Here is a 25,626-nt window from a genome sequence, read left to right as displayed (position 1 = left end):
GTATTTTATTCCTTTTGATGCTATTGTAAATGGAATTGTTTTCTTAATTTCATTTTCAGATTGTTCATTGCTAATGTGGAGAAATATAATTGATTTTTGTTAATGGATCTTGTATTTTCCAATTTTGCTGAATTTTGTATTAGTTCTAACAGTATTTTGTGGATTCATTAGGATTTTCTCCATTTAGGGTCCTATCATGTATGAACAGAGATAGTTTTACTTTTTCTTTCCAATCTGGCTGCCTTTTTTGTTTGTTTGTTTGTTTTTTTGCAGTACGTGGGCCCCGCACTGCTGCGACCCCTCCCGCCGTGGAGCACAGGCCCTGGACGCGCAGGCCCAGCGGCCATGGCCCTTGGGCCCAGCCGCTCCGTGGCATGTGGGATCCTCCCGGACCGGGGCACGAACCCACACCCCCCACAGCGGCAGGCGGACACCCAACCACTGCGCCACCAGGGAAGCCCCTGATTGCCTTTTATTTCCTTTTTTACATAATGGCCCTCTCTAAAGCTTCCAGTGCAATGTTGAATAGAAGTGATAAAAGCAGACATTCTTGTCTTGTCCTGATCTTAGAGGGAAAGCATCTAGAATTTCACCATTAAGTGTGAATCTCCTATAGATGGCCTTTATCAGGCTGAGGAAGTTCTGTTTCCTAGTCTATTGAGTGTTTGTATCAGTCAGCTCAGGCTGCCATAACAAAATACCATAGACTGGTGGCCTGAACAACAAATTTATTTTCTCACAGTTCTGGAATCTGAAGTCCGAGATCAGGGTACCAGCAGCATGGTTAGGTTCTAGAGAGTTCTCTTCCTGACTTGGAGATGGGCACCTTCTCACTGTGTCTTTGTATGTCTTTTCCTCTATGCTCTCAAAGAGAGCTCTCTTGCTCTTTCTTCTTCCTACAAGAACACTAATACCATGATGAGGGCCCCATCCTCATGATTTCATCTAACCCTAATTACCTCCCCAAGGCCCTGTCTCCAAATCACACTAGTGATTAGGGTTTCATCATATGAATTGTAGGGGTACACAAACATTGCCTGTGACAGTATTTTTTGTCATGAACAGTGTTGGATTTTTGTCAAAAGTTGTTTGCATCTGTGGAGATAGTCATGTGGCTTTTCTCCTTTATTAAAGGTTTATTCCATTAATTGGTTTTCATATGTTAAACCAACCTTCTATTCCCAGGGTAAATCCCAGTTGGTCATAGTGTGATCCTCACAACAGTCTTAGGCTATGTGTGATATTATTCCCATATTATGGATGAAGAAATAAAGGCACAAAGAGGATAACTATTTCTAAGATATACAGCAAATAAGTGTTAGAGCCAGGATTTAAAACCAGACCATCCAATTCCAGAGTTCATGCTCATGACTGATAGGCTATGCCTGACTTCTTTGCTGGGGTCTGGAAACAGTAGGCCAGAGCTAGGGGCCTCTATCAGGTCACTGCTCACTTTTCTCTCAAGTCACCAGCTTCACTCCATAGGTACCTTTCTAGTCCATGTAGGTATTTTAAGTTGCTATCCCTATGCTGCTAATAACTTGCCCAAAGTTACATGGCCTTTCGGTGATGAAGCAAAGTTTTGAACTCTGGTCTTCTGATTTGTAGACAGTTGCATCAGAAATTTAGAAGCAGTTATACATACATTTACATGCACACACCACCCCTCTCCTTCGACTCTCACCCTGTGCAAAGCTCTGAACCCAATATGATAATTCCCAAGTTTGAGTCTTTTGTCTTTTGTAGTATCAAACATTCTTGTAGGATCTCATCCACTCTTATAGTTTCTGCTCTTTTTCTGGTGCAGATGATTCCAATTCTTCCTCCTGATTTTCAGTCCTTCATCTCTCTTAGTCATTTGTATACCTACCTCACCCCCAAAATTGAACTCATGTTCCCCCAGACTAACTTCCCTAATACTACGAAGGACTGACTGGAGGGTAAGATGCTGGTGGAAAGGAGACCAGTTATGAGTTGCCTGTAGTAGTCTCCCCAAAATGCGGAAGACCTTGCTGTGGATGCTGGTCGTGGGGACAGAAAAGGGGGCAGCAATCAAGGGATGCTTCAGGAGAGTAAGAAGCGCCCTGTCGCTAGCCAGAGGTTGGGGGTAAAAGACTTGAAAGACACAGAAGTGACTTAGATTTTTGGGAGGAGGGTATGGGGAGCAGAGAGAACTGGAAAACAGTATAAAGGGTGGTGCCTGTGAGTGAAAGAGGAAAGTGGGGATGAGAAGCTCTTTTAGAGGGGATAAATTTAGTTTCAGACAGTTTTGTTTGAACTGGTATCAAGACATGTAAATAGAGATGGCTGGAGATGCTGGAATAGCTCCTCTGGAGTAAAAATGGAAATCTGATCAGTACCAGCCTGGACGTGGACATTAAAGCGGTGAGACATGGTTGGCAACAGCAGAATTTTAGCTAGGTTTTAGAGATCCATCTAGTGTAGTGATTTTACTCTTCTGCTGCTTTTCAAATATCTGATGAAAGGGAATATGGAAACATGCAGGCAGAGCTGCTGCGGTTGAAGGGGCAGGGAGCAGAGTGGTGGAAGGGCTGCACAAACTCAGCTCACCTGCCTCTCTCCTTCTGCCTCTAAATCCTTTTGTATTACACATGATGACAAGGTCCTGAGAGTGAGGTGATTTGCCCTAGGTATTCGCATAAAATAAGTGGCAGAGCCAGGACTGGAACCCAGCATCTAGCTTTTCTGTTATGCCCAGAAAGTTCTAAGGGAAAGTTCAAAAACAGTTTTCATTTTTATTACTTTCCTCTTCTCTCGAATCCAGGTTGGCAGTTTCCCTGCATGGGATGTAAGGAACACAGCACCCACCGGCTCTTGGGCTTGATGGTCTTCTCCTGGTTCTTCTGCCTCTTGGATGGCTCTTTCCCAGGCTTCACAGGCCCCTCTTCTGCCTGTGCCTTTCACAGTCCACTTGAGTTGTTGTCATTTGCATTCAGAGCTCCATGTTGGTCTAAACTTCTGATGACTCCTAAATCAGTCTCCAGGCTGGGCATCTGAGCTTGAGGCTTATGTCCAACCGCCTACTGGGCATCTCTACCTGGATGTTCCAATAACATGTCCAGCCGTGTTTGGAACCATTGTTGGATACAACTTTATGCCAATAAACTTCCAAGTCTAAAGGGTAACTTTTTTTTTTTTTTTTTTTTACAGATTGTAAGAGGCTAATATTGAATAAGGAACCTCAAAAGGCTATAAATATAGCAGAATTTAAAAGGTTATTAAAGATCTTCCTGCTGCCAAGCCAGGTCCAGATAGTCTGTTAAAGCTTCAAAAACCCCATAATTGCTATGCATTTCCCCTTGAGTTTATTATGAAAGTGTTAAAATTTAAACTTTTAAAAAGTCTTAAAATAGTACCATGAACAGCTATATATCCTCCTCCTAGATTTAATAAACATTTTGCCATATTTGGTTTATCTCTATATAAGCACATATTTTCAAGTCAGACATTCTGACACTTCACCCCTAAATACTTCAGCATGCATCTCCTCAGAGTGAAGACAATGTCTGGCATAATCACAGTTATCACACAAAATTCATTAAAGCATCAAATATCCAGTTCATACTTAAATTTCCTAAGTGTCCCCAGAATGTTTTTTATAGTATCCTTTTAAAAACTAAGATACATTTCAATATAGTTTATTCCAGAGCATTAAGAATAGCAAACTTTATTCGTCTTATGATCTTTGATCCCCAAGCCTGACAAAAGCACAAACACACAAAACACAAAAATCAAAAAGCAATCCTGACCAATAAATGCAAATATCCTGAAACATTATTAGCGGATTTCAGCATATTAGAGGACTGAATTGTTGTTGATACTCTGTCTGAACCCAGTTTCTCTTTTCCTTCCCCAATCACGTAGCAGCCTTGTAGTCCAATCCCACTGCTGTCTTGAGTGCCTAAATTAACCTAGATAATTCTATCCTCGTCACGGCGACTTGTTCAAATAGCCCAAGGCAATCAGCGTCTGGTATTTCCCCTGGCCACAGAGGTGATGCAACTAGCAAGAGGCTCAGTTCTTTCGCTGAGAATCGAAGAGGCCGGTTGTTAAACATTGACTAGCGCACCACTCGGATTTTGGTCGTCCCTTGCCTTTCGAGGATCTGACTACAAGGATGTTACATAAACAGCGGGCGATTAATAGGTGTTTGAGGCGTGCTGGAAGGAAAACACCCTCTCCGCGGAGCCAGCGGGCCCGGAGGCGGGGCGGGGCGGGGCGGGGCGGGGCGGGGGCGGATCCTCGGACGCTGCGGCCCTGCCCCTCGCGGCGCAGGCGCGGTGGCCCACAGACTTCCGCTCAGGCTCCGGTGCCAGTGGTGCTTCCCGGCAGAGCCATGGCAGGTAAGTAGCGCCGCGGCCCGAGCTCGGGCCGGAGGGAGGCTTCGGGCGCGGCGCCGGCGGACGGTCTCACCGGCTCAGCCCCTCGCCTCCGCCTCGTGTCCCCGGCGCGCCCATGGCCTTCCTTGCTCTGGTGGCCGCGGGGCTGAGGGCCCGAGCGGCGAGGCCGGTGGGCGCGGGCGGGGCGGGGAGGAGGAGGCCGCGGAGCACAGCGCGGCGCGCGTCGGGGATTCCGGGCTTCCGGGAGGGCCGGCGGGGCCGCGGGAGCGTTGGGCCTGCGTGCCGGAAGGGCCCGCGTGCCGGAAGGGCCCGCGCCTTGCGTCCCAGTGGGCTTGTGTGAAACGGAAGGCAGAGATTCCAGGTGCGTTCCGGGCGCCCCTACTCCAGATTCATCTGCGCGGGAAGGGGCGGGGGCAGGTGCTCATTTAAAATGCCACTTCCGCACACCCTCCCTGTGGTCTTTCCTGTTTCTCACCGCTGCCCCGGCTCCGCGACTCGAAGACTGTGCACTTTCAGTAATTATGATACTTCTTCAAATGTGAGAGTTTGTCCCGTGGGGTTCTTGGAGACTGTTGCTCGGTTTTAGATTGAGTTTTGAACGTGAGTTTTGCAAAGGCACCAACCCTGATTATTTGTAGTTTGAGCCCTGTCAGGCGAAAATGAAAGCACCTGTTTTCTTTGATGCGCGCTTTTATGGTAAGAGGACTGATTAATTTGCTCCTCAGTGCGCCCCCCTCACACCCACTGCAGAATGCCCTCTTCTATTGAAAAAAAAAAACAAAAAACTGGGCAAGTTTTTTCTGCCCCTGGACCTTGAGCTTTCAGGTTAGGTATTACATGTTACTTACACATCCCCATTCTGGATCAGCCCGAGGGATGAGTTTCTAGCTGTGTTTGTTCCCAGGTCTTTGCCTGATTCTTTTACATGAGGCAATAGAGTGCTCTAGGCTCAAAGTCTGGAGACCGGGATTATTACAGCCTTGGCTCAGCCCATGTCAACAAGTCATTTGATCTCTCTGGAGCTCAGTTTCCTGTCCTTTAAAATGGACATAAACTGTTCCTACCAAGGGCTAGTAAGGCTCCCTGAAGATGGTAAGGTTTGTGGAAGTGCTCTCTGTTTTTTATTTCAACCTCCTGGAGCGCAGTGCAAGTTAGTGGCTGAATGAACCCTCAGGATCAGAGTATAGAAGTCCTTTTAGGGACTTCCCTGGTGGCACAGTGGTTAAGAATCCGCCTGCCAATGCAGGGGACACAGATTCAATCCCTGGTCCAGGAAGATCCCACATGCTGCGCATCAACTAAGCCTGTGCGCCACGACTACTGAAGCCCCCTCACCTAGAGCCCGTGCTCCGCTACGAGAGAAGACCCCGCTCGCTGCAACTAGAGAAAACCTGCGCGCAGCAAAGAAGACCCAACGCAGTCAAAAAAAAAAAAAAAAAAAGTCCTTTTACACACCTCCCTCTGAGTGTGACTGTCTCTTTCAGAAGAGGTTGATGGACTTGAGAGCTGTGGTTCTTGGTGGGGTTGAGGGTGGTGTTGATCTGACTCCCTTGAGGAATGTTTTCAAGTTACATGACCTCAGCCCCACCCACCCAAAAACAAACAAGGTACTCATTCTGTCTGCAGTCTAGATTTTGGCTTGCTTCTGGCTGTGCCACTCACTTTGTTGACTGGCTTCATGCGGCTTTCCCTCTGCAAGCTTCTTGTTTCCTCATCTACAAGATACTGTTAATGATACCTCACAGATGCTTCCATGTGTAAAGGACCTGCCTGTTCCTTCTGCTGTTTCCGTGTTGGTCCCTTCAGTTAAGATGTTTTATCCTTTGTTCCCCATGGTAAGTCCTTAATTTTTAGAATACAATGAATATTAGGATAGCCAGGGACCTGAAAATGAAAAGTAGTTTCATTTTACTGCTGAGGAGATGAAGTGACTAGTGTCTCGTCCTCAGCCTCAGGGAACTCCCCAGTGGTGGAATTGTCCTGCTTCAGTCCCCCTGTGGAGCGGGTGCTTTGCAGCATGTCGGGCAGTCCCAAGCCTGGTGCAGGACAGCTGCCTTTCTGGGTGTGATGGGCGAGAAAGAAAGCCATCGCCAGAACCGTGGTGGACTTCATCTTACCCTCCTTCAGAAGCAGAGACAAACCCAGCTTCTGAGTTATAGTGGGGACCTTTAGTTGGTCTGTGATGTTTTAGTGACAGCTCAGGCTGTTTGCCCCAAAGTAATTATCCCAGCTTTTGTTTCCTGTTTGGTTTTCATCCTGTCTTTGAAACTATTTGACAAACTGCATTCCGGGTTAAATTTAGTTCCTCTCAGTATATTTAGGAGAAACCAAGGAATCGAACACCTGAGTTTTCCTCCTTTTGGGGTTAACCCTGAGCCAAGCAGGCCTTCATCAAAGGCTAGGGTCTGTCAATGTTGCTTCTCTGGGGATGTTTTTACAGTTACAGGAGAGACTCAGAGAGAGAAGTCACTAACGGTGGGATTTCAGACTCCACAGCAGAGGCCGGGTAGGGAAGCGAGGCCAGGCCATTACTGATAATTCCTGAAGTTTTGCAAAGCTTTGTGGGTTACGACATGGTTTGGAACCTTTAATGTAGCCTTCCGTCAGACCGTAAGCAAAAACTGTCAGTCAGGGTCCAGGCAGGACTCGGAAACCACACCAGTCACTTAACAGAGAAAGAATTCATATAAAGGACTATTAGCCACTAAAGGTGATTACTGTAAGAGCTAAAAGAGAACTCTATAGGAAAAGCAAACGTAGGGTGTGGCTACCACCTCAAGGAAGGAGCAAGCCTGGAGGAGCCGCTGACCTGCTTGCCCCAAGGCTGGCGGCAGGTCTGGTTGGCAGAGCGGGCCACGTAATTTGTGGGACTCAGTCTCCAATGAAAATGTGGAGCTGCTTGTTCAGATGGCAGGAAAAAACGCTGTTCGGTTTTCCTTCCACAGTGTTTCTCTCAACCTCTCATGGTATTTTTCATTTGCTACTTAATGTTGTGCTCCTTTGGGCACGGGAATATTCATGGGGTGAGTGCAGACCTGCCCAGGGGCCCTGCCCTGTGACTAGGCACATGTGCAGCCCACTGGTTGCCAGGCTCCCCCTCTACCTGCAGCTGGACCAGTGCACTGTGTCCCAGCTGGTGACGGGGACGTCGAGACAGGCGTGTCCGCTTCCCATGGGCCTGCTGCCCCAACTCATGGTGGAGCAGAGACTTCCAAAGGGATTTCACCTGCTACGCTGGGAGGTGCTCAGCACCTGGACTGGGGAGAGACTGGAGGCCGGAGGTCACATAATAAGGGATAGTCGCGTACTCAGACCTAGTCTTTCTTCAAGCCACGTTCTCACTTGTAAGGCAGAAGCTGGCCCTGCCTGCTTCACTTCAGATTCTTGTGCCTGGAATGGGCTTTGCCCACGGATGTGGCTCTGTCTCAAGATTGCTCAGCCTCAGCGTCATTGACATTTAGGACTGGATAACTCTTTGTTGTCAGGGACTGTCCTATGCATTATGGCATGTTTGGCAGTGTCCCTGACCTCTGCCCTCTAGATGCCAGTAGTACTGCATTAGCTGTGACCATCAACACTGTCTCCAGACATTGCCAGATGCCTTGGGGGGCAAAATTAACCTTCCATTGAGAAATGCTGCTCTATGTGATTGAGCAGTCAGATCTTCTGACAGCTGTTTTCTTTTATCTTCACCCTCAGCTTTCCGCTTGGCCCTCATCCAGCTTCAAGTTTCTTCTGTCAAATCAGATAACCTCACTCGAGCCTGTGGCCTTATCTGGGAGGCAGCAAAGCAGGGAGCCAAAATAGTTTCTCTGCCAGTAAGTATGGAGACAGCCACCCCTTTCTGGGTACTGTTGTCCCAGCAGAATAATGTCCGCTAGCTCTGGCTGTCCTTCTGTGTCCTGGGGTCCAGCAAGGTCCTTTGGGGCCCCAGGATTGTTCCATGTTTGTCTGGAAGATGACCCTAGCAAGAGTCTTCGTGGTAGGATGTGCCAGCATGCATACAGGTTTTTAACTTTAGGTCACTTACTCGGTTCAGAAGCCTAGTAGGCTGAGGGACTTACCTAAAGCTAAAATACTCAGTGCCTTGGATATTTACCTTCTTTCCTTGTGTACTTAAGTCTTCACAGGACCAGGACATACTGATTTTAGCGCTAAGCTTCCAGCATTTAAAAAAATTGTTGAAAGTTGTTGAAAACTGAAAATTGTTAGAGACATTTAGGAAGTCTGTGGTATCTTCCAAAGCGTGGTAAGCCAGTAGGACTCTGCATCTGTCTCCTACGTCATCTCTTTTAGAACAGAATCAGCTGAAGATTGCGCCACATTTGTTTGTCAGCAAATACAGGGTCAGCCCCAGAGAAGGTCCTGCACGTGTCAGGACATGCATCTACTGGCAGAGGCCTGCTGGGGTCAGTGGGAGAACTATTCCCGACCACCCACTACCCCACTATGGGGAGGAGGCAGCCGTTTGCAAACCTGGAGAATTTTCAGGGCTACCTTGTATTTTATTTTAGGCTCCAGGCCATTAAAACGTGGCCAGTGAGTAGGAATCCTCAACAAGGGAGCTCGAGATCTTAATTTTGCACCACGGGACTCACCTGTACTTGCACCTGATAACAGTCTCTTGTTGGTTTAAGTTGCTAGGGGTAAGAGTCTAAAGGCCAGGAGTGAAAGCACTTGAATTCCCCTCTACCTAACACGTGCTTTGTACAAGTTGGTGATCCTCGGCCTTGAGTTTCCTAGCACAGTGCCTGGTGCACAGGCAATCTCAGTAAATGCGAAATGAATGAACTAGAGTCGAAATCTAGTAGTTTTGCTTTTCTTTTATCACAGAGCTGTTGAGACGTATTCAGGAGAGTGAGAGATTTTGCAGGATCAGAATGATAGTGCTGGAAGGGAGCTTAGAAATAGATCATTTTATACATGAGGAAACACCCTAATCTCTGTGGCTTTCAAAGCTTCTGTATTTTTTAAAAACACAGGCTTTATTACTTTACATAGTTAATAATATAGTACTGAGACTGTGGAGTCATCCTAACACCCGAAGTCCTATGAGTAAGCCCAGTGGTAGTGGGGCCTGGGTGCCCAAGGCTGGGAAGGCGTAGTTCTCCTGCGGACTCAGGGAGAGGCAAGTGTGGCCTTTTGCCAAGGTGACCAGGATCTGGGCGAGCAGCTGACTTGTCTCCTCCAGCGCCACCTGAGCCAGGGGCCGAGTCCTGTCTGTGGCCACAGGCTCTTTAGCCCTGAGGTGTCCATGTTTTTCTTATCAGTTGTGTTTTACCCCTTTGAGAGCTATGTCTTTTTACAGCAGAATTTTAAAGTGAGTTGGGTGTTTTGGTGTTTTTTTCCCCTTTTTCTCTTCCAACATTATTCTAGGAATGCTTTAATTCTCCATATGGTACGAAATATTTTCCTGAATATGCAGAGAAAATTCCTGGTGACTCCACACAGAAGCTTTCTGAAGTAGCAAAGGAGTGCAGCATATATGTCATTGGAGGTAACTTCCTACCCTCAAGGTATAATGGCCTAAACATTAAAAACATCTGAGTAACTTTTGTTGTTACATTTAAATCATGGAATACAAATTAGCTATCAAAAAGAATGAGGTAGATCTGTACTTAGGAATGCGGAAGGATCTTTGAGACACACTGTTCAGTGGAAAAAGAGCAAGTTTAATGTGAAATGAACAGGTACTTCCACAGAGATTAATGCCCCACACAACAGAAGGCTGTATATTTTTATATGTATTTATGTATGTAAGACATAGTAAATACTGTAGAAGGACATACACCAAACTGATGATGATTTTCTCTGGAGAAGGAGTTGGAAGTACAGGGGCAGGTGGAAAGAGAAACCATATCTGAATGTCTTTCATTAATACAGTGTTAAGAATTTTTTTTCCCCCATAAAGAGGCTGCATACATCAAAGGTAGCTTAGAGTATTAGGCTTAGTGAAGTAAGTCAGACAGAGAAAGACAAATACTGAATGCTATCATTTACATGTGGAATCTAAAAAAAGAAAACAAAGGAATGTATATAACAAAATTGAAACAGACTCACAGAGAGAACAAACTAGTGGTTACCAGTGGGGAGAGGGCAGGGGGGAGTGGGAATATAAGGATGGAGGATTATGAGATATAAACTACTATGTATAAAATAAATAAGCAACAAGGATATATTATGCAGCACGGATAAATAGAGCCATTATTTTGTAATAACTTTAAATGGAGTAAAATCTAAAAAAATACATTGAATCACAATGTTGTACACCTGAAACTAGTACAATATTGTAAATCAACTATACATCAATTTTTAAAAAGTAGCTTTATGTGGTTTTGTTTAAATAAAGTGTTCTATTTGTTTAAAAAAAACTCTGTTTAATATAGCAAACAAAATTATTTCTGTATTATCACATAGTAAGAATTAGAAATGAATAAGAGGAGGAGAAAAGAAGGCAAAGCAAGAAGAGATAGAACTGCAGGAACCACATTCAGTGATGGAAAGACTGGCTTACATTCCCACCTCAAGACCTTTTTGGATACAGTTATGTTGCAGGACCTGGTGAATTTAAGTTGAGCAACAGTGAATTCCCCATGTTGCACCAATGCTTCAGATGAAGTGTTGCTCAAGATCAAAGCTGAATTCAGAAACAGTTTGGTTATTTTTGAAACCTTTCTTTGGCATCTAACCTAACTATATTTCACCTACACTCTGAAGTTGGTCTCTGAAAAATCATATTCAAGAAGAAAAAAGCATGATTAAATAATCCTTAGAAGATAGTAAACCTTATTGTTGGACTCAAGAAGATAGTAAACTTTATCAAGCCTTTGTCCTGTTATCATGAAAGAATGCTTTATTCAGAGTGTTTTCTGTGTCTGTGTGTTTCTCCTCTCAATGAAAGGTTCCATTCCTGAAGAGGATGCTGGGAAATTATATAATACCTGTGCCGTGTTTGGGCCCGATGGAACTTTACTGGTAAAGCACAGAAAGGTAAGTAGAGAATGTGGCAAGTCTCATTGCCTCCTGAGAATTCGCTTTGAAGTTCCCAGTAACTCTCATCATATGGTATACACATCAGGCATTTGATTAGTTGGCACAGGTGGCTATTCTTGGCTGTTGGCATTTTGATATAAATTGTAGACTCAGCCTATTGATTTCAGCCAAGGAAAAACCTACAGGAATTTTGATTAGGATGGTATTGAACATATAGTGATCACTTTGGGGAGAGCTGACATCTTTGCAGTAGAAGTGCATGCATATACATTTAGGATTGTTAAGTCTTCTTGGTAAGTTGACTCTTTTATCATTATATGCCTCTTTTTTTTTTTCATCGTAGTACTCTTTGTCTAGAAGTTTAGCTCTGATATTACTATAGCCACTCTAGCCTTCTTGTAGCCTGCTTGTACGGTACATCTTTTTCTAATCTTTTATTTTCAGTCTATATGTTTCTTTATATTTGAAATGCTTCTCTTGCAGACAGCATGTAGTTGGGTCTTGCTTTTTATTCATTCTGACAATCTTTGCCTTTCAACTGGAATGATTACTCTATTTCTATTTAATGTAATTATTGATATGGTTTGATTTTAAGCATATAGACATTCAATTATTTTTTCCCTTTGTTCCTCTTTCCTGCATTCTTTTGGGTTGAGTAGTAGTTTGCTTTTTTTCCCCCTAAGTTGTTGCCCTGAGACAATATACACGCTTATATTGTCACACTCTACTTAGTTAATAATATATTTCTTCATGTGAAATTTAAGAACCTTGCGATCGTATAGGTCCTTTCTTTATGGTATGGTTTTCATATATATTGCATCTATATACATTATGAATCCCACAAAACACTAATTTTTAATTTAAGTAGTCATGTGTATTTTAAAGAAATTAAGAGAGAAATATTTTGTTTACCCAAATACTTACCATTTCTGGTATTTTTCTTTTCTTCCTGAAGATCTTAGTTCTGTCTGGTATGTTTATCTTCAAACAAAAAGACCTCCTTTAGCATTTTTGTAGTGAGGATGTGCTAGCTATGAATTATCTTAGTTTTTATTTATGAATGTACCTTTACTTTGCCTTTATTCTTTTTTTAAAAATACTTATTTATTTGGCTGCGTCGGGTCTTAGTTGCGGCACATGGGCTCTTCATTGCGGCATCTTTCGTTTTGGCACGCGGGCTTTTCTCTAGTTGTGGCGTGCAGGCTCTAAAGTGCACGGGGCTTAGTTGCCCCACGGCATGTGGGATTTTATTTCCCCGACCGGGGGTCAAACCCGCGTCCCCTGCATTGGAAGGCGGATTCTTAACAACTGGACCACCAGGGAAGTCCCGCCTTTATTCTTAAAAAAGATTTTTGGTGGAATAGAATTCTGGGTTGACAGTTTTCTTTTTTTCCTCAGAAGTTTGAAAGATGTTATTATTCAGTTATCTTCTAGACTCTTTTTTTTACCCCCAATATGAAGTTAGTGGTAATTTGTATTGTTCTTCTGCATGCAATTCATGTTTTTCTTTACCTGCCTTCAAGGTCTTTTCATAATCTTTAGTTCTCACTCTTTTGACTCTTATATTCCTAGATATGGTTTTCTTTGTATTTGTCCTGCTTTGTGTTTCTTGAATCTGTAAAATTTAAGTCTTTCTCTGTATTTGGGAAACTTGGGGGCATTATTTTGTTAAATATTTTTATGTCCCATTCTCTTCTTATGGGACTCCAGTTTTGATACTGTTCACCAAACCAGGTCACCAAGGCTCTGTTTTTTTTTTTTTTTTTTTTTTTGCGGTATGCGGGCCTCTGACTGTTGTGGCCTCTCCCGCTGCGGAGCACAGGCTCTGGAAGCTCCGGACGTGCAGGCTCAGCGGCCATGGCTCACGGGCCCAGCCGCTCTGCGGCATGTGGGATCCTCCCGGACCGGGGCACGAACTCGTGTCCCCTGCATCGGCAGGCGGACTCTCAACCACTGCGCCACCAGGGAAGCCCAAGGCTCTGTTTTTTATTTTTGTTTTTCAACGCGTTATCTCTGTCTTCTTCAGATTGGGCATTTTCCATTGACCCATCTTCAGATTCACTGAGTCTTTCTTCTGTAATCTCCACTCTCCTGTAAATCAAGCCAGTGAAATTTAAAAAAATTTCAGATGTTGAATTTTTCAGTTCTAAAATTTTCATTTCATTCTTTTTCATAGCTTTTATTCCCTACTGTATTTCCTGTTTGTTTATGCATTAAGAGCTTATTTTTCTTTACTCTTGAGCTTAGTTTCAATAGCTGCTTTAAAGTCTTTGATAATTATCACATCTGGGTCTTACTGGGGTCTGCTCCATTGCTGCTTTTTCTTTAAGACTTTGGGTCATATCTTTGTGTATCTAGTAATTTGGATTGTATATTGGATTATATGTTGTTGAGATTTTAACTTCTATTACATTCCCCTGAAAAGTGTTGAATTTTTTATTTTAGTAAGTAGTTAATTTGGGCATACTCAAACACCAAACTCTTTTTCCTTTGTGAGGTGGGTAGCAACTTCAGCTGCTCTTTTCTACTGTAAAGTTGTTTAGCTTTGGCTGGGCTGCTTGGAGTCTGCCCCACACATCTTTAGTTCATTGGTTAGTCAGAGATTTGGACAGATTTTATATGTAAAATTTAGGGCTGTTCTTTGTCTTTCTCCTTTTCAGTATTTCCCCCTCACTTTCCACCTGCCATGAAACTCTATTCTCTGGTTCCTCAGCTGGTATGATTGTGGGTAGTTGTCACCACCACTCCTAGCAACAGCTGGGGCCTTGCTTCCAACTAAAAGCTGTAAACAAATGGGAAACTCACACAGCACTAGTCCCTTCTTCCAAGTGTTGACTTCTCTTCGGTTTCTGCTTGATTTTGATTATTCTCAAGTGCTTTTAAGTAGTTGTGTTTTTTATTTTGTCCAGAGTTCATAGTTATCTGTGAGAAAGCTGGTCTGATAGCAGCCACTCTGCCGTTAGTGGAAGAGGACCCAGCATTGAGCTATGTTTTTTTTTTTTAAGTTAAGTATTTCTTTTAAATTAATTAATTAATTAATTTTTTGTCTGTGTTGGGTCTTCGTTGCCGTGCAGTCTTTCTCTAGTTGTGGAGCGCGGGGTTTACTCTTTGTTGCGTTATGCAGGCTTCTCATCGCAGTGGCTCCTCTTGTTGCGGAGCACGGGCTCTAGGTGTGTGGGTTTCAGTAGTTGTGGCATGCGAGCTCAGTAGTTGTGGTGCATGGACTTAGTTGCTCTGCGGCACCTGGGATCTTCCTGGACCAGGGCTCAAACCCGTGTCCTCTGCATTGGCAGGTGGCTTCTTAACCACTGAGCCACCAGGGAAGTCCCAGCATTGAGCTATTAACCCAACTCTTTAAAGTGCTTGTTTTCAGAATTGAGTTTTCCAGGCCATGAATATGATATATATCTCTCTCTCCATTTACTTAGGCTTTCTTTAATTTCTCTCAACGTTTTTTAATAGTTTTTTGGGTATAGTCTTATATATCATTTACTAGATTTATTCCTAATTGGTATTTCTTGGTGCCCTTTCATTTTCTGTTTCTTGCTAGTGTACAGAAGTAGAACTAATTTTTAAAATATTGACCTTGTATATAGTACCCTTGGGTAAACTTACTCATTCTAATCATCTGTATATTTCCTTTGACATTTCTTAGGTACACAATTATATCATCTGAGAATAATGGCTTTTAATTTTTTCTTTCTAATCTTTATCCTTTTTATTCCTTTCCTTTGCCTTGTTGCTTTGGTTAGGACCTCTGGTACAGTGTTATAGCAGGTGTACTTACCTTGTTCCTGATCTCAATAGGAGAAGGGTGTTAATGTTTCACCATTAAATATGATGTTTCCTTAGATTTCTTTTTTGCAGATATTCTTTATCAGATTAAGGAGGTTCCCTTCCTAGAACAGTTTTTCTGTTCTGTTTTTTAAATAAGAATGGATGGAGATGGGCTTCCCTGGTGGCGCAGTGGTTGAGAGTCCGCCTGCCGATGCAGGGGACACGGGTTTGTGCCCCGGTCTGGGAAGATCCCACATGCCGTGGAGTGGCTAGGCCCGTGAGCCATGGCCACTGAGCCTGCGCGTCCAGAACCTGTGCTCCGCAACGGGAGAGGCCACAGAAGTGAGAGGCCCGCATACCGCAAAAAAAAAAAAAAAAAAGAATGGATGGAGAAGTTTACCAAATGCTCATTATGCACCTCTTAGGATGACCATATGACTTTTCCCCTTTATTTTGTTCATGTGGTAAATCACATTGATTGATTTTTTAATGCTTAATCACATTTGCTTTCCTTGAATAAATCCAATTTGGAACTGATGTGTTTCTTTTTAATATGTTGCTGCATTGGGTTTGCAAAATTTTACCTATTTGTGATTGCTCACCCACTCTCCACCTCTTCTGCCAGTGTATCAGTTTGATTCTGATTCTGAGAAGTCTTCATTTCGCATTTATATTGAGTAAAAAAGCTGCACATAAATTGCTTTCCGTAAGAAATCTAGATGTTGATTTGCACACCACTAAGGAAACAAGGGTCATAAAACCTACAGCATCATTTTTCCAGTTCCCTGTGTTAGAAATTATTTTGATATGATGTCAGTCAGCTTGTGGGGTGGGTTGTGGGCAGATTAGGGGTGCTGTTTGTACAGTTGATCTTAGAACACCCCCATTGCTGGCCATGGAAAGATATTTGTTATTATTGCCATGAACCCTGCAGAAAAGAGGTAACCGAATCCATTATTTGTGATGCAGCTCCATCTGTTTGACATTGATATTCCTGGGAAAATCACGTTTCAAGAATCTAAAACATTGAGTCCTGGTGATAGTTTCTCCACATTTGATACTCGTACGTACCAGATAAATTCACCTCTTTTAGCAGTCCCTGTAGAAGAGGATCGGGTAGTCCTATGTTTTTCACTTCTCTCCCTTCCCAACCTCTTTACAAAACCTGACTGAAAGGCCAGAAGTGAGAAGGGCAGAGAATGGTCAGAGATCTAGAAAGGGGGTGCTGAATGGAGAACTGAGGGTGTGACATGATTTTGCTCTTCCCATTTGGTCACAGCCTTTTATTAGTATGATAGCTTCCAGCCTGTACCCATTAGGCCACGATTGAACACCTCCCACTTATATAAGGAGCCTTCAGTTAGAACGAATTTCTCATCTCTGCTTTGCTGTTGTAAATGATGTCTTCACGAGGTGAAGTCCAGGCAAGAATAAGCTTATACATTTTCTCCTTCCATGGGCCCTGCATGAATGTATTCCCGTCAGTGTTTTGTGATCATTAGATCTTGGAGGCTTTCCCCTGCTGCACCATGAGGCAGGAGCTTAACTTTTTGTTTGTACATTTTCTGTTTGGAAAACAGCTTACTGCAGAGTGGGCCTGGGCATCTGCTATGACATCCGCTTTGCAGAGCTGGCACAAATCTATGCACAGAGAGGTAAGGCAGCACTACAGTTATGTTGTGTAAATGCTTGGAGGTTTAATTTGGGCTGGTCTTTGTGGGTAGAGGGAACCCTTGGTCAGAAAACCTGGAGGAGAGGTCTTAATTTCTCTACCTCGATATGAATTCTCAGACGTCTCCTGCGTATGGACAGTATGGTTTTTTGGGGGTTGTAATTTAACATGCCACATAGCTGAGGGAGGAGCCATACTCCTAAACTAAACCTCTGCTCTACCCTTTGAGCCCTTCCTGCTACTGTGTTTGGAAAGAGTCACTCGGGGCCCAGTAGAAATGGTCTGCGTGCACATGGCTTTCACCACTTACTAGTCCTAGATGTTGGGTATTTGAAATGTAGTCAGTGACATTTTGGTCCAGAGGAGCGTGCTACCATCCTGGAGAAGCACCAAGTCAGATCAGAAGATTTAGGTTCTGGTTCCAACTCTTCCCCTTAATTGGCACAATACTTTGGGTAAATTACTTAATCTCTGGAAAAATGTGCATCTCCACGGGAACAGTGTGAGGATTAAGGAGAGAGGACTTACAGAATTCCTCATATGGTACTCAACAAATATTAGCATCCCTACTAGACTGCCAAAGATACTCTGATTCCAATTTATCTGTCGGTGAAAGTGAAGTGGGTGCAAACGGTTTGACTCCCTGCTCAGCAGAAGGTGGAGGCACAAGGGCTCTGGGTTGGCAGTCTCAGTTGAGTCTTAGCAATAAGCAGTAGAGCCCCTACTCTGCCCCTCGTTTCAGTTGACAAGCATCACAAAACATGGTCCTTGGCCATGGGAGCTGACCACATGATGCTGAGGGGAATTCGAATGACAGGTTCTCCACTTTTTTAAAGCAAAGTCACATGTTGTGGTTTTGGTTGTCAATACCACTTTTCTTGTGTGTATGTGTTTTGTGTGTGTGTGTCCAGAGGAATTTAGAGCCATATGTAATGCTGCTGACCCTGTCTGACTTGGCTGAATCTTTTTATGCTTGGGGAAGTTGGAGTTTGGTCCCTGCTGGGTAAGGAATAGAGGGAGGGGCTAGTGTGGTTGGGTGTCTACCTGCATCTGCTCTTCTTTGGCCTTTCTCTCCCCAAGGCTGCCAGCTGTTGGTATATCCTGCAGCTTTTAATTTGACCACCGGACCAGCCCACTGGGAGTTGCTTCAGCGAGGCCGGTAAGAAAGCATCTCAAGCGTACCTTCAGGAGTCTCAGTGTTTCTTTGTGGAAACATTTTCAGTTTGGTGGGAGCACCAACCTTCCCCGTATGGAATGCTGCCTCTGACTCAGAATGCCCCGGCATCCAAATGCAGTTCAAAAAGGTGACTCTTTTCATCTTCCAGTCCAAAAAGAGGGCTTTTAGTGTAGGGCACCTTCTCCTCAGAAGCCACAGCACCAGTCTCATGGATTTTGGGGACTGTGATTTTTGAATTTTGAAGAGCATTCACTGCATCAGGTGGGCAGCAATTTCATTCTTTTGTGTTCAGGCATGGATTGGTGTCTCTGATACAGTTGCCAGCAACTTTTACAGAGAATTGGAGACCCACGGAATGTATGTGTCCGAAGCCAAGGAAAAGGCAGGGGTATTTTAGCCTGAGAGCCTTAGGGAGAGACTTGTGGTCTGCACCCCGCGACCCTGTGCTGCTCAGATTGGGTGTTTATCCTACTCCATCCTCCATAGTGTCCTGCTGGTCTTGGCACTCTGCCAAGAAACTCGTCAAAACTTCTCGTTCTTCTAACCTCTAAGTCCTGAGCGTTGCACAGCTATGTTGTGCATGTCACAGTTGCTGTTTCCCTAGTCCCCTGAGGCTGAGGAGTGGTGAAGGGCAGATGGCAGAGGTGAGTGTAACATGAAGGGAAAAGGAGTGTGACTGTGTAAAGTGCTCCGCAAAACAAATGCTGCTCAGAGATGACAGTTTTTTTCATTAAAAGATTTTTAAAGTGAGGTGTTATATACTTACAGAAAAGTGTACTAGTTTTAAGTTTACAGGTTAGTGAGTTTTTACATATGTACTCACCTGTGACCAAGATCAACATCTTGAACATTTCTAGTGCCTTGCAGTGCTCCCTTTTACTCCTTCCCAGTCAGTACCCTCTTCTCTCTGCCCAGGGGTAGCCACTAGCTCATGTCTGGAGGTGATGGTAATTTTTTTTTTTTTTTTTTTTGCGGTACGCGGGCCTCTCACTGTTGTGGCCTCTTCCATTGCGGAGCACAGGCTCCGGACATGCAGGCTCAGCGGCCATGGCTCACGGGCCCAGCCACTCCGCGGCATGTGGGATCCTCCCGGACCGGGGCACGAACCCGTGTCCCCTGCATCGGCAGGCGGACTCCCAACCACTGCGCCACCAGGGAAGCCCTAATTTTTATTGGAAGGGGATGTAGAAGTGTTTGGCTGGTTGTGTGATGGAGGGCGGGGTAGGGGTACATGATACCCATGAGTATTAATAAACGCTGCCTTGTTGAAAACAAGAAAAGCTTGGGAGAGACTGGGATGGTCTGCCATGAATCTGTTGATTGAGCCCAGAGGGCTCTGGGTCAGGTGGCTTTGGTGCACCCAGGCTGCCACCCGAAATTCTTGCCTAATTTGAGATGATGGGGCTGCCACATTGGCATGGAAGGGCCCTGCAGCCCTGCAAGGTGTGTTGTCCCAGAGCAAGGCCAGTCCGTTCTCTCTGGCCACCTTGACTGCATTAACCAGCGAAGCTCTGCTCTTTACATGTTACAGGTTGGCTCAGGCCAGGGTTTCTCGGCTTTGGCAGTACTGACATCTTGGGCTGGATGACTCTTTGGTGTGGGGACTGCCTGTGCATTGCAGGGTGTTTAGCAGCACCCTTGGCCCTCTACCCACTAGATGCCAATAGCAATCCCTTAGTCGTGACAGTCAAAAATGTCTCCAGACACTGGCACATGTTCCCTGGTGGGCAGAATTGCTCTAGTTGAGAACTGGCTTATGCAGTAAGATCTCTCGAAGAGAGGGTTCTGTGGCTTTGGATGTTTCTTCCACATCTGAACCAGCCTGTCCTATCCTAGTGTTTGAAAGAAGGATCTGTACACTTAGGATAAAAAGTCACAGATCTATGTAATCACTGTATAATTTACCTCTTTTCTGTCCATTAACTACAGTGCTGTTGATAATCAGGTGTACGTGGCCACAGCATCTCCTGCCCGGGATGACAAAGCCTCCTATGTTGCCTGGGGACACAGCACCGTTGTGAGTCCTTGGTGAGTTGGCTACACAGGGACAGGCTCACTGGGAGCTCGGGAGACGGCACCTGGGCAAGTGGTTGTCTGATTCCTGACTGGTCCCGCCCCTCCCTCCACCCCCATCTCCCCACATGCCTACCAGGTCTCCAGGTCTCTCAGTGAGAGAAGCTTCCACTTGAAAACCATGTGAGAGAGAAACGGTCCTGCTCTCCTGACTGAGTGCTTGGCCTCAGCCCTCTTCTGAGTTTCTAAGTGACTTTTAATGTCAACCAAACTTGGAAACAAGGCAGCAGTCACGGGTGGGTGGTTTTAGTAAAAGAGGCTCCCAAACTCTTGGCTTTTGGTTAAAGTTTAGACTGGGTCAATGGTCCTAGGGCAGGAATGAGTTGCAGGTTGAGGATTTTGCTCCCTGCATAATGATTAGAGGAGAGTGGAGGATGGGATGAATTAAGGGGAGCTGTGAACTTGTCCTCTGTGAGAGGGAGAAGCATTTTATTACTTAGTGAAAAACCAGCATGGAAGTCTGCCCAGATACATATACAGTCCTATGTCAATAGACATATCTTACTGGCATTTGTATAGTTTACATAGTACTTTCACACACATTATCTCAATGTGAACTCTCAGGGACTTATCTTTATTTAGCCCAGTTTATAGATGGTAGACTTGAAGTTTACAGGATAAAGTGGCTAGAACTGGTGTTTGGATCCAAGACTTTTGTTTGACTCCCTGCTCAGCAGAAGGTGGAGGCACAAGGGCTCTGGATTGGCAGTCTCAGTTGAGTCTTAGCAATAAGCAGTAGAGCCCCTACTCTGTTTGAATTCAGAACTGAGATTTATTCCATACTACTTCTCATGTCTGTATGATTACAGACACACAAGCACACACACACAGATACGTATTTCTACAATTTCAGGATAAATATACCAGTAACAAGGCTGCAAAGGCTTAAATGTCACTGTGGGGTTCCTAAAGTTTCTCTTTGCTGACTTTACAGGACCCACAGATTAAAGTGTGTGGTGGGGAAGGCCTTGGAAGATGTGACCAGCGAGAGTGTCCCAGTGAGCCTCTTGCGCACTAGGATTTGGGAGGCACTGAAAGACTGGAAGGATTGGGTTGGCTTCAGAATTTTCTTAAACTTGACTCAAGTTCCTCTGCAGATGTTAGTGATCAGCTTCCTGACCTTTTGGGCAGCTCCGCTCCCCAGCTGGTTCTCCTAATGAACTCTGTTACTGATCAAGCTGGCTGCTCTGACACAAAGTAGTTGTATAAGATTTACCGTTATTTCTTCCTTTTTAGAATTCCCCCCGTTCGGTTTGGGAGCCCTCTGGCTTATATCAGCATTGGGATAGGTGCCTGGGGTTAACGTGGAGATCTTTGAACGCCAGGGCAAATGGGGAAGAAATAGAAGAGACTAGAAAAGGATTCAGTTAAATGGAATTAATGATGGTGTTTGTAGCTCATTGTGCCAAAAATTTGTGGCCATCTGGTAGATGGAACCAATTATTATGTCAGATTGTTTGTTGTATTAGATTACTTTGTTTTGTGCTTTGGAGAAATTTCATTTCAAAGATATGTTTTTGAAGCTCTCTTTTGGGCCAAGAGCCTCAGCACTGGGAAGAGTTTTCCAAATCAGCTTTTCCTCAGATTGATGGAGTGTTGCTGTTTCCAATGTGGGGTTCCTGCCACTTCTACCGAGGCCCCATAGGTTGAAACCTTTCCCTCAAAACCTGAAAGCCATTAACATAGGGATCCAGGGATCACAGGCATGAGACCAGAGATCCAGGCAGATCTGGGCCCTGCCCAGGCCTAGTCTCACCATCCGCATGGTTGGGTAGCAGCCTTGGGAGGTGTGAAGAAACAGAGGCAGACTACCCTTGTAAGGGGGTCTTGAATGTACTCACGAGGGGACAGATGGAGCTTCCTGTTGGTTATAGGTGTCTCTATTCCCAGATGTTTACATCCATCGACAGAAATAATAAATAATCTATAATAGGAATAGAAAAGAGTTTTATTCAAGCCAAACTGAGGGCTGTAACCTTTGAGACAGCCTCTCACTTAGCTCTGAGGAACTGTTCTGAAGAAGCATGGTTTGCGGCACAGTTTTATATCTTGTCAGAACAAGGAATGTCAAACACGACAGGTGTGCATTCTTTCAAGATTTCAAAAAAAAAAGATCAGCATGTATACAGCAAGTGGTATGGCCTTGGTGCTTGGGAAGGGAGCCTTATATAGAAAGAGTATTAGCATTGATGTCTTAGGAAGGGAGGCATTTATTTCCATCTTCAGAACGAACATTCTTTACTTCTGGATAGTGCACCCTTTAATAGTTAAAGCAGATGTACAATGTATGTGTGATAGGCCACAAGACAGGCTGTTCTAGTTAGCATAAAGTTTAATGATGTATAAGCCAGAATGACTTCCCCATACCTCACTATGTGAAAATTTCTTCCATCACATCTTAGAATAATTACCATTCCCTAGCAGTTTGTGGGTTACAAAATATACTCCATCATTTTCTCACCAAGTCCTCACAGAGCTCATATTTCCACGTTATAGATCAGGAAATGGAGATTCCAGATGACCTGCCACAAGGCCACACAGCTACTTCAATGGTAGAACAGGAATTTATGCCCCTACCTTCTTGTTTTAAATCTCAGATTCCTTCCCCTTTGGCCTGTGAGATGGGGAGGAAAAACAGAGACCTTGAATATCAGCAAACATCAGAGAATCCACTCATTCTTCCCCTGAATCTTTTTCAGGGGGGAGGTCCTCGTCAAAGCTGGCACTGAAGAAATGATCGTGTATTCAGACATAGGTAAGATTAGCTCTGGCACAGTTTAGGTCTCTGGTGTCCCCATTCTCTGAGGCCAGATTCTATAGCTGTGACACCCTGTCACCTGGAGGGGCTCATTTATGCCCCACCCTCCTCATTTATCCTTGGTTCTCTGGCCAAGCCCTGGGGCTGTATCTCAGCCTGAGTTTTCTTGGTTTGGTTTGAAATGACTACAGGGGCAGTGCCAGGCTGTCTGTGCCTCCAGACAAGGCCTGTGAGCAAATTACTTGCTGAGGCTCTGGTTGTTTTTATAGTGTTTGGGGAAGAAATCCCCGTTGGTCGGTAAGGAATTACATCTTACTAATAGTGCACTTTTCTGTTTTTGCAGACCTGAAGAAGTTGGCTGAAATACGCCAGCAAATCCCCATTTTTAGCCAGAAGCGCTCAGACCTCTATGCAGTGGAGGCGAAAAAGCCCTAATGTTTATGTTTCCAATGTGTCATGAAACAGGAAGATATGTTTCTACAACATAATCAACTCCCTTCTGAATTCTTTAATGGAGATTCTTTTTTTTTTTTTTTCCCCAGCCTTTTTCCTTCCTGGATAGGGAGGCTCTCTGTTGAGATGGTGGAGCATCAACTGATGCTGGTATTCTCCACACCATATTAAATAGTCAGAAAGGACTCAGGCTGGCATAGACGAGCAGAAGGCAAGGGGATGGCTGTAAGTCTTCCATATTCAAGTTATCTCAAAGCAGTTAGTAAAAGTATCAGATCTTGGTATCCTTGATGGTTGATTCAGCAGATATGAATATATCTGTGTCATGAACCTCTTATCTGATTGTTGGAGTTGGAATCCATTACGTAGAAAACTTGTTCTTTGAGCAGTACCTTAAAGTTACATTTTTGGTCTGTGAGAGCTATGGAAAGCAAGGTGATGGATCCTTGGTGTTGGCTAGAGGAGATGGCAGCACCTTTCCTAGCAGCCTTTGGGCTCTTCAAATTCAGGAAGGAGCTAACTATTTAAGACCCCCTTAGTTTTAGGGGAAACAGTGTTTCAATAATGAGCCCCCTGGGAGAATGGCAGTAGCATAATTTGGTCAAGGCAACTAAAGTGTGAGTCTCTGCAAAAGATTTTCTTGATAGGGGTGAGTGTCTCTTTTTCTTTTTGCTTTTCTCCCTAGTAACACTTTTAGCTTGATAAAGGTAAGTTTTTAGCCTAATGGTTTTCGGAATCCTTTTACGTAATTAAAAATTAAGAATTCCATTGAGGTTTATGTATGTTATAGCTAGTGGTGGGTTGGTAAATGTTTAATGACCAGCTGTCTGAAAAAAGTCGATTTTATAGTAGCATTTGCCAATTTCCATGGTGTACTTACTGCCAAATTCAAGCTATCAGTGTAACACATCTAAACACAGAGCTGGGAATAGATGTGCTCGATTGGCTCTTGTGAGCTGGTGCAATTCTACTCTAGCACACCACTGTTTACATATATGTAGATATTTGCCATACTGGAAAATAAAATTTAAAACAAAAGAATACACGAACACGCATCCCATTATCTATAAGAATGATGACATTATCATGTGCAGTTTAACCAGCACTGTATACGCAGAAGTGTTCTACAGTGAAAAAGGCAAATGACTTTTTAAAAATAAGTGTACAATTTGGCAAAATTTGACGTGTATATACATGAAACCACTTCAGTCAAGATAATGAATATACCCACCACCCCTAAAAGCTTCTTTGTGCTCTTTTATAATCTCTCTGGCTACTCCTCACATCCTCAGGCAATCACTGATCAGCTTTGTCACTACAGATTAGTTTGAATTTTCCAAAATTACCCAAAAGTGGAATCATACTATAGTTTTTTGTGTCTTCTTTTCACTCACTCACTAATTATTTGGAGATTCTTCCGTGTGTGTGCTTCAGTAATTCATTCCTTTTTTATTGTTGAGTTAGTAGTCCATTGTATGGGTGTACTGGAATTTATCCATTCACCTGTTGATAGACATTTGAATTGTTTCCAGTTTGGGGCTATTACACATAAAGCTGCTAGCTACATTTTGTACAAGTTGTTCATTTCTCTTGAGTACTGTCTAGGAGTGGAATGGTGGGGTCTTCTGTGTCTTCCACTGCCAGTGCCATTTTACTTAGCAGTCTGTCAGAGTCCTAGGTGCTCCACATCCTCATCAGCACTTGGTATGATGAGCTTTTTAAATTTTAACGATTTTAATATGCATGTAATGTTATTTCATTATAGCTTTAATTTATATTTTCCTAATGACTAAGGATGCTGAAGCATCTTTTCATGTGCTCCTTTGCTGTCTGTATATCCTCTTTGGTGAAGTGTCTGTTTGTATCTTTTTCCCCTATTTTTATGGGGTTATTTATCCTCTTATTGATTAGTAAGTGGTCTTTATATATTCTAGATAAAAGTTCTATGTTAGGTTTTAATTTTTACAAATATATTCTCTAAGTTTGAGGGAAAACAGTCTTCATTTTCTTAAAAGTATTATTTAAAAATAAAAGTTTTAAATTTTCATGAAGGCCAATTAATTGTTTTTTTTAATAAAGTTTGTCATGAATTTAGGTCTATGACCCATTTTATTTATTTTTTGATTTTTATTTTACATTGGAGTATAGTTGATTTACAATGTTGTGTTAGTTTCAGGTGTACAGCAAAGTGATTCAGTTGTACATATACATATAACTATTCTTCTTCAGATTCTTTTCCCACGTAGATTATTACAGAGTATTGAGTAGAGTTCCTTGTGCTAAGTAGTAGGTCCTTGTTGATTGTCTTTTATATATGGCAGTGTGTATATGTTAATCCCAACCTCCTAATTTATCCCTCCCC

The 25,626-nt window shown here is 43.7% G+C and overlaps 1 protein-coding gene across 1 annotated transcript; it reads left to right on the top strand.

Moving 5' to 3' along the window:
• Window positions 1–1,997: 1,997 nt before the first annotated feature.
• Window positions 1,998–23,283, top strand: NIT2 (nitrilase family member 2; the record flags this gene model as incomplete). The annotated part of the gene is made up of 11 exons (XM_079705272.1): window positions 1,998–2,100; window positions 4,086–4,364; window positions 8,061–8,179; window positions 9,738–9,858; window positions 11,263–11,351; window positions 16,101–16,194; window positions 16,712–16,786; window positions 17,884–17,962; window positions 19,910–20,008; window positions 22,753–22,808; window positions 23,155–23,283. The coding sequence occupies 11 exons, from the start codon at window positions 1,998–2,000 to the stop codon at window positions 23,244–23,246; spliced, it is 1,206 nt and encodes a 401-aa protein (XP_079561398.1). The 3' UTR covers window positions 23,247–23,283.
• Between the last annotated feature and the right edge of the window lie 2,343 nt (window positions 23,284–25,626).

Source organism: Hyperoodon ampullatus (genome assembly GCF_949752795.1).
Source record: "Hyperoodon ampullatus genome assembly, chromosome: 5".
NCBI classification, from domain to species: Eukaryota; Metazoa; Chordata; class Mammalia; order Artiodactyla; family Ziphiidae; genus Hyperoodon; species Hyperoodon ampullatus.
This window is presented reverse-complemented; position numbering and strand designations above follow the sequence as displayed.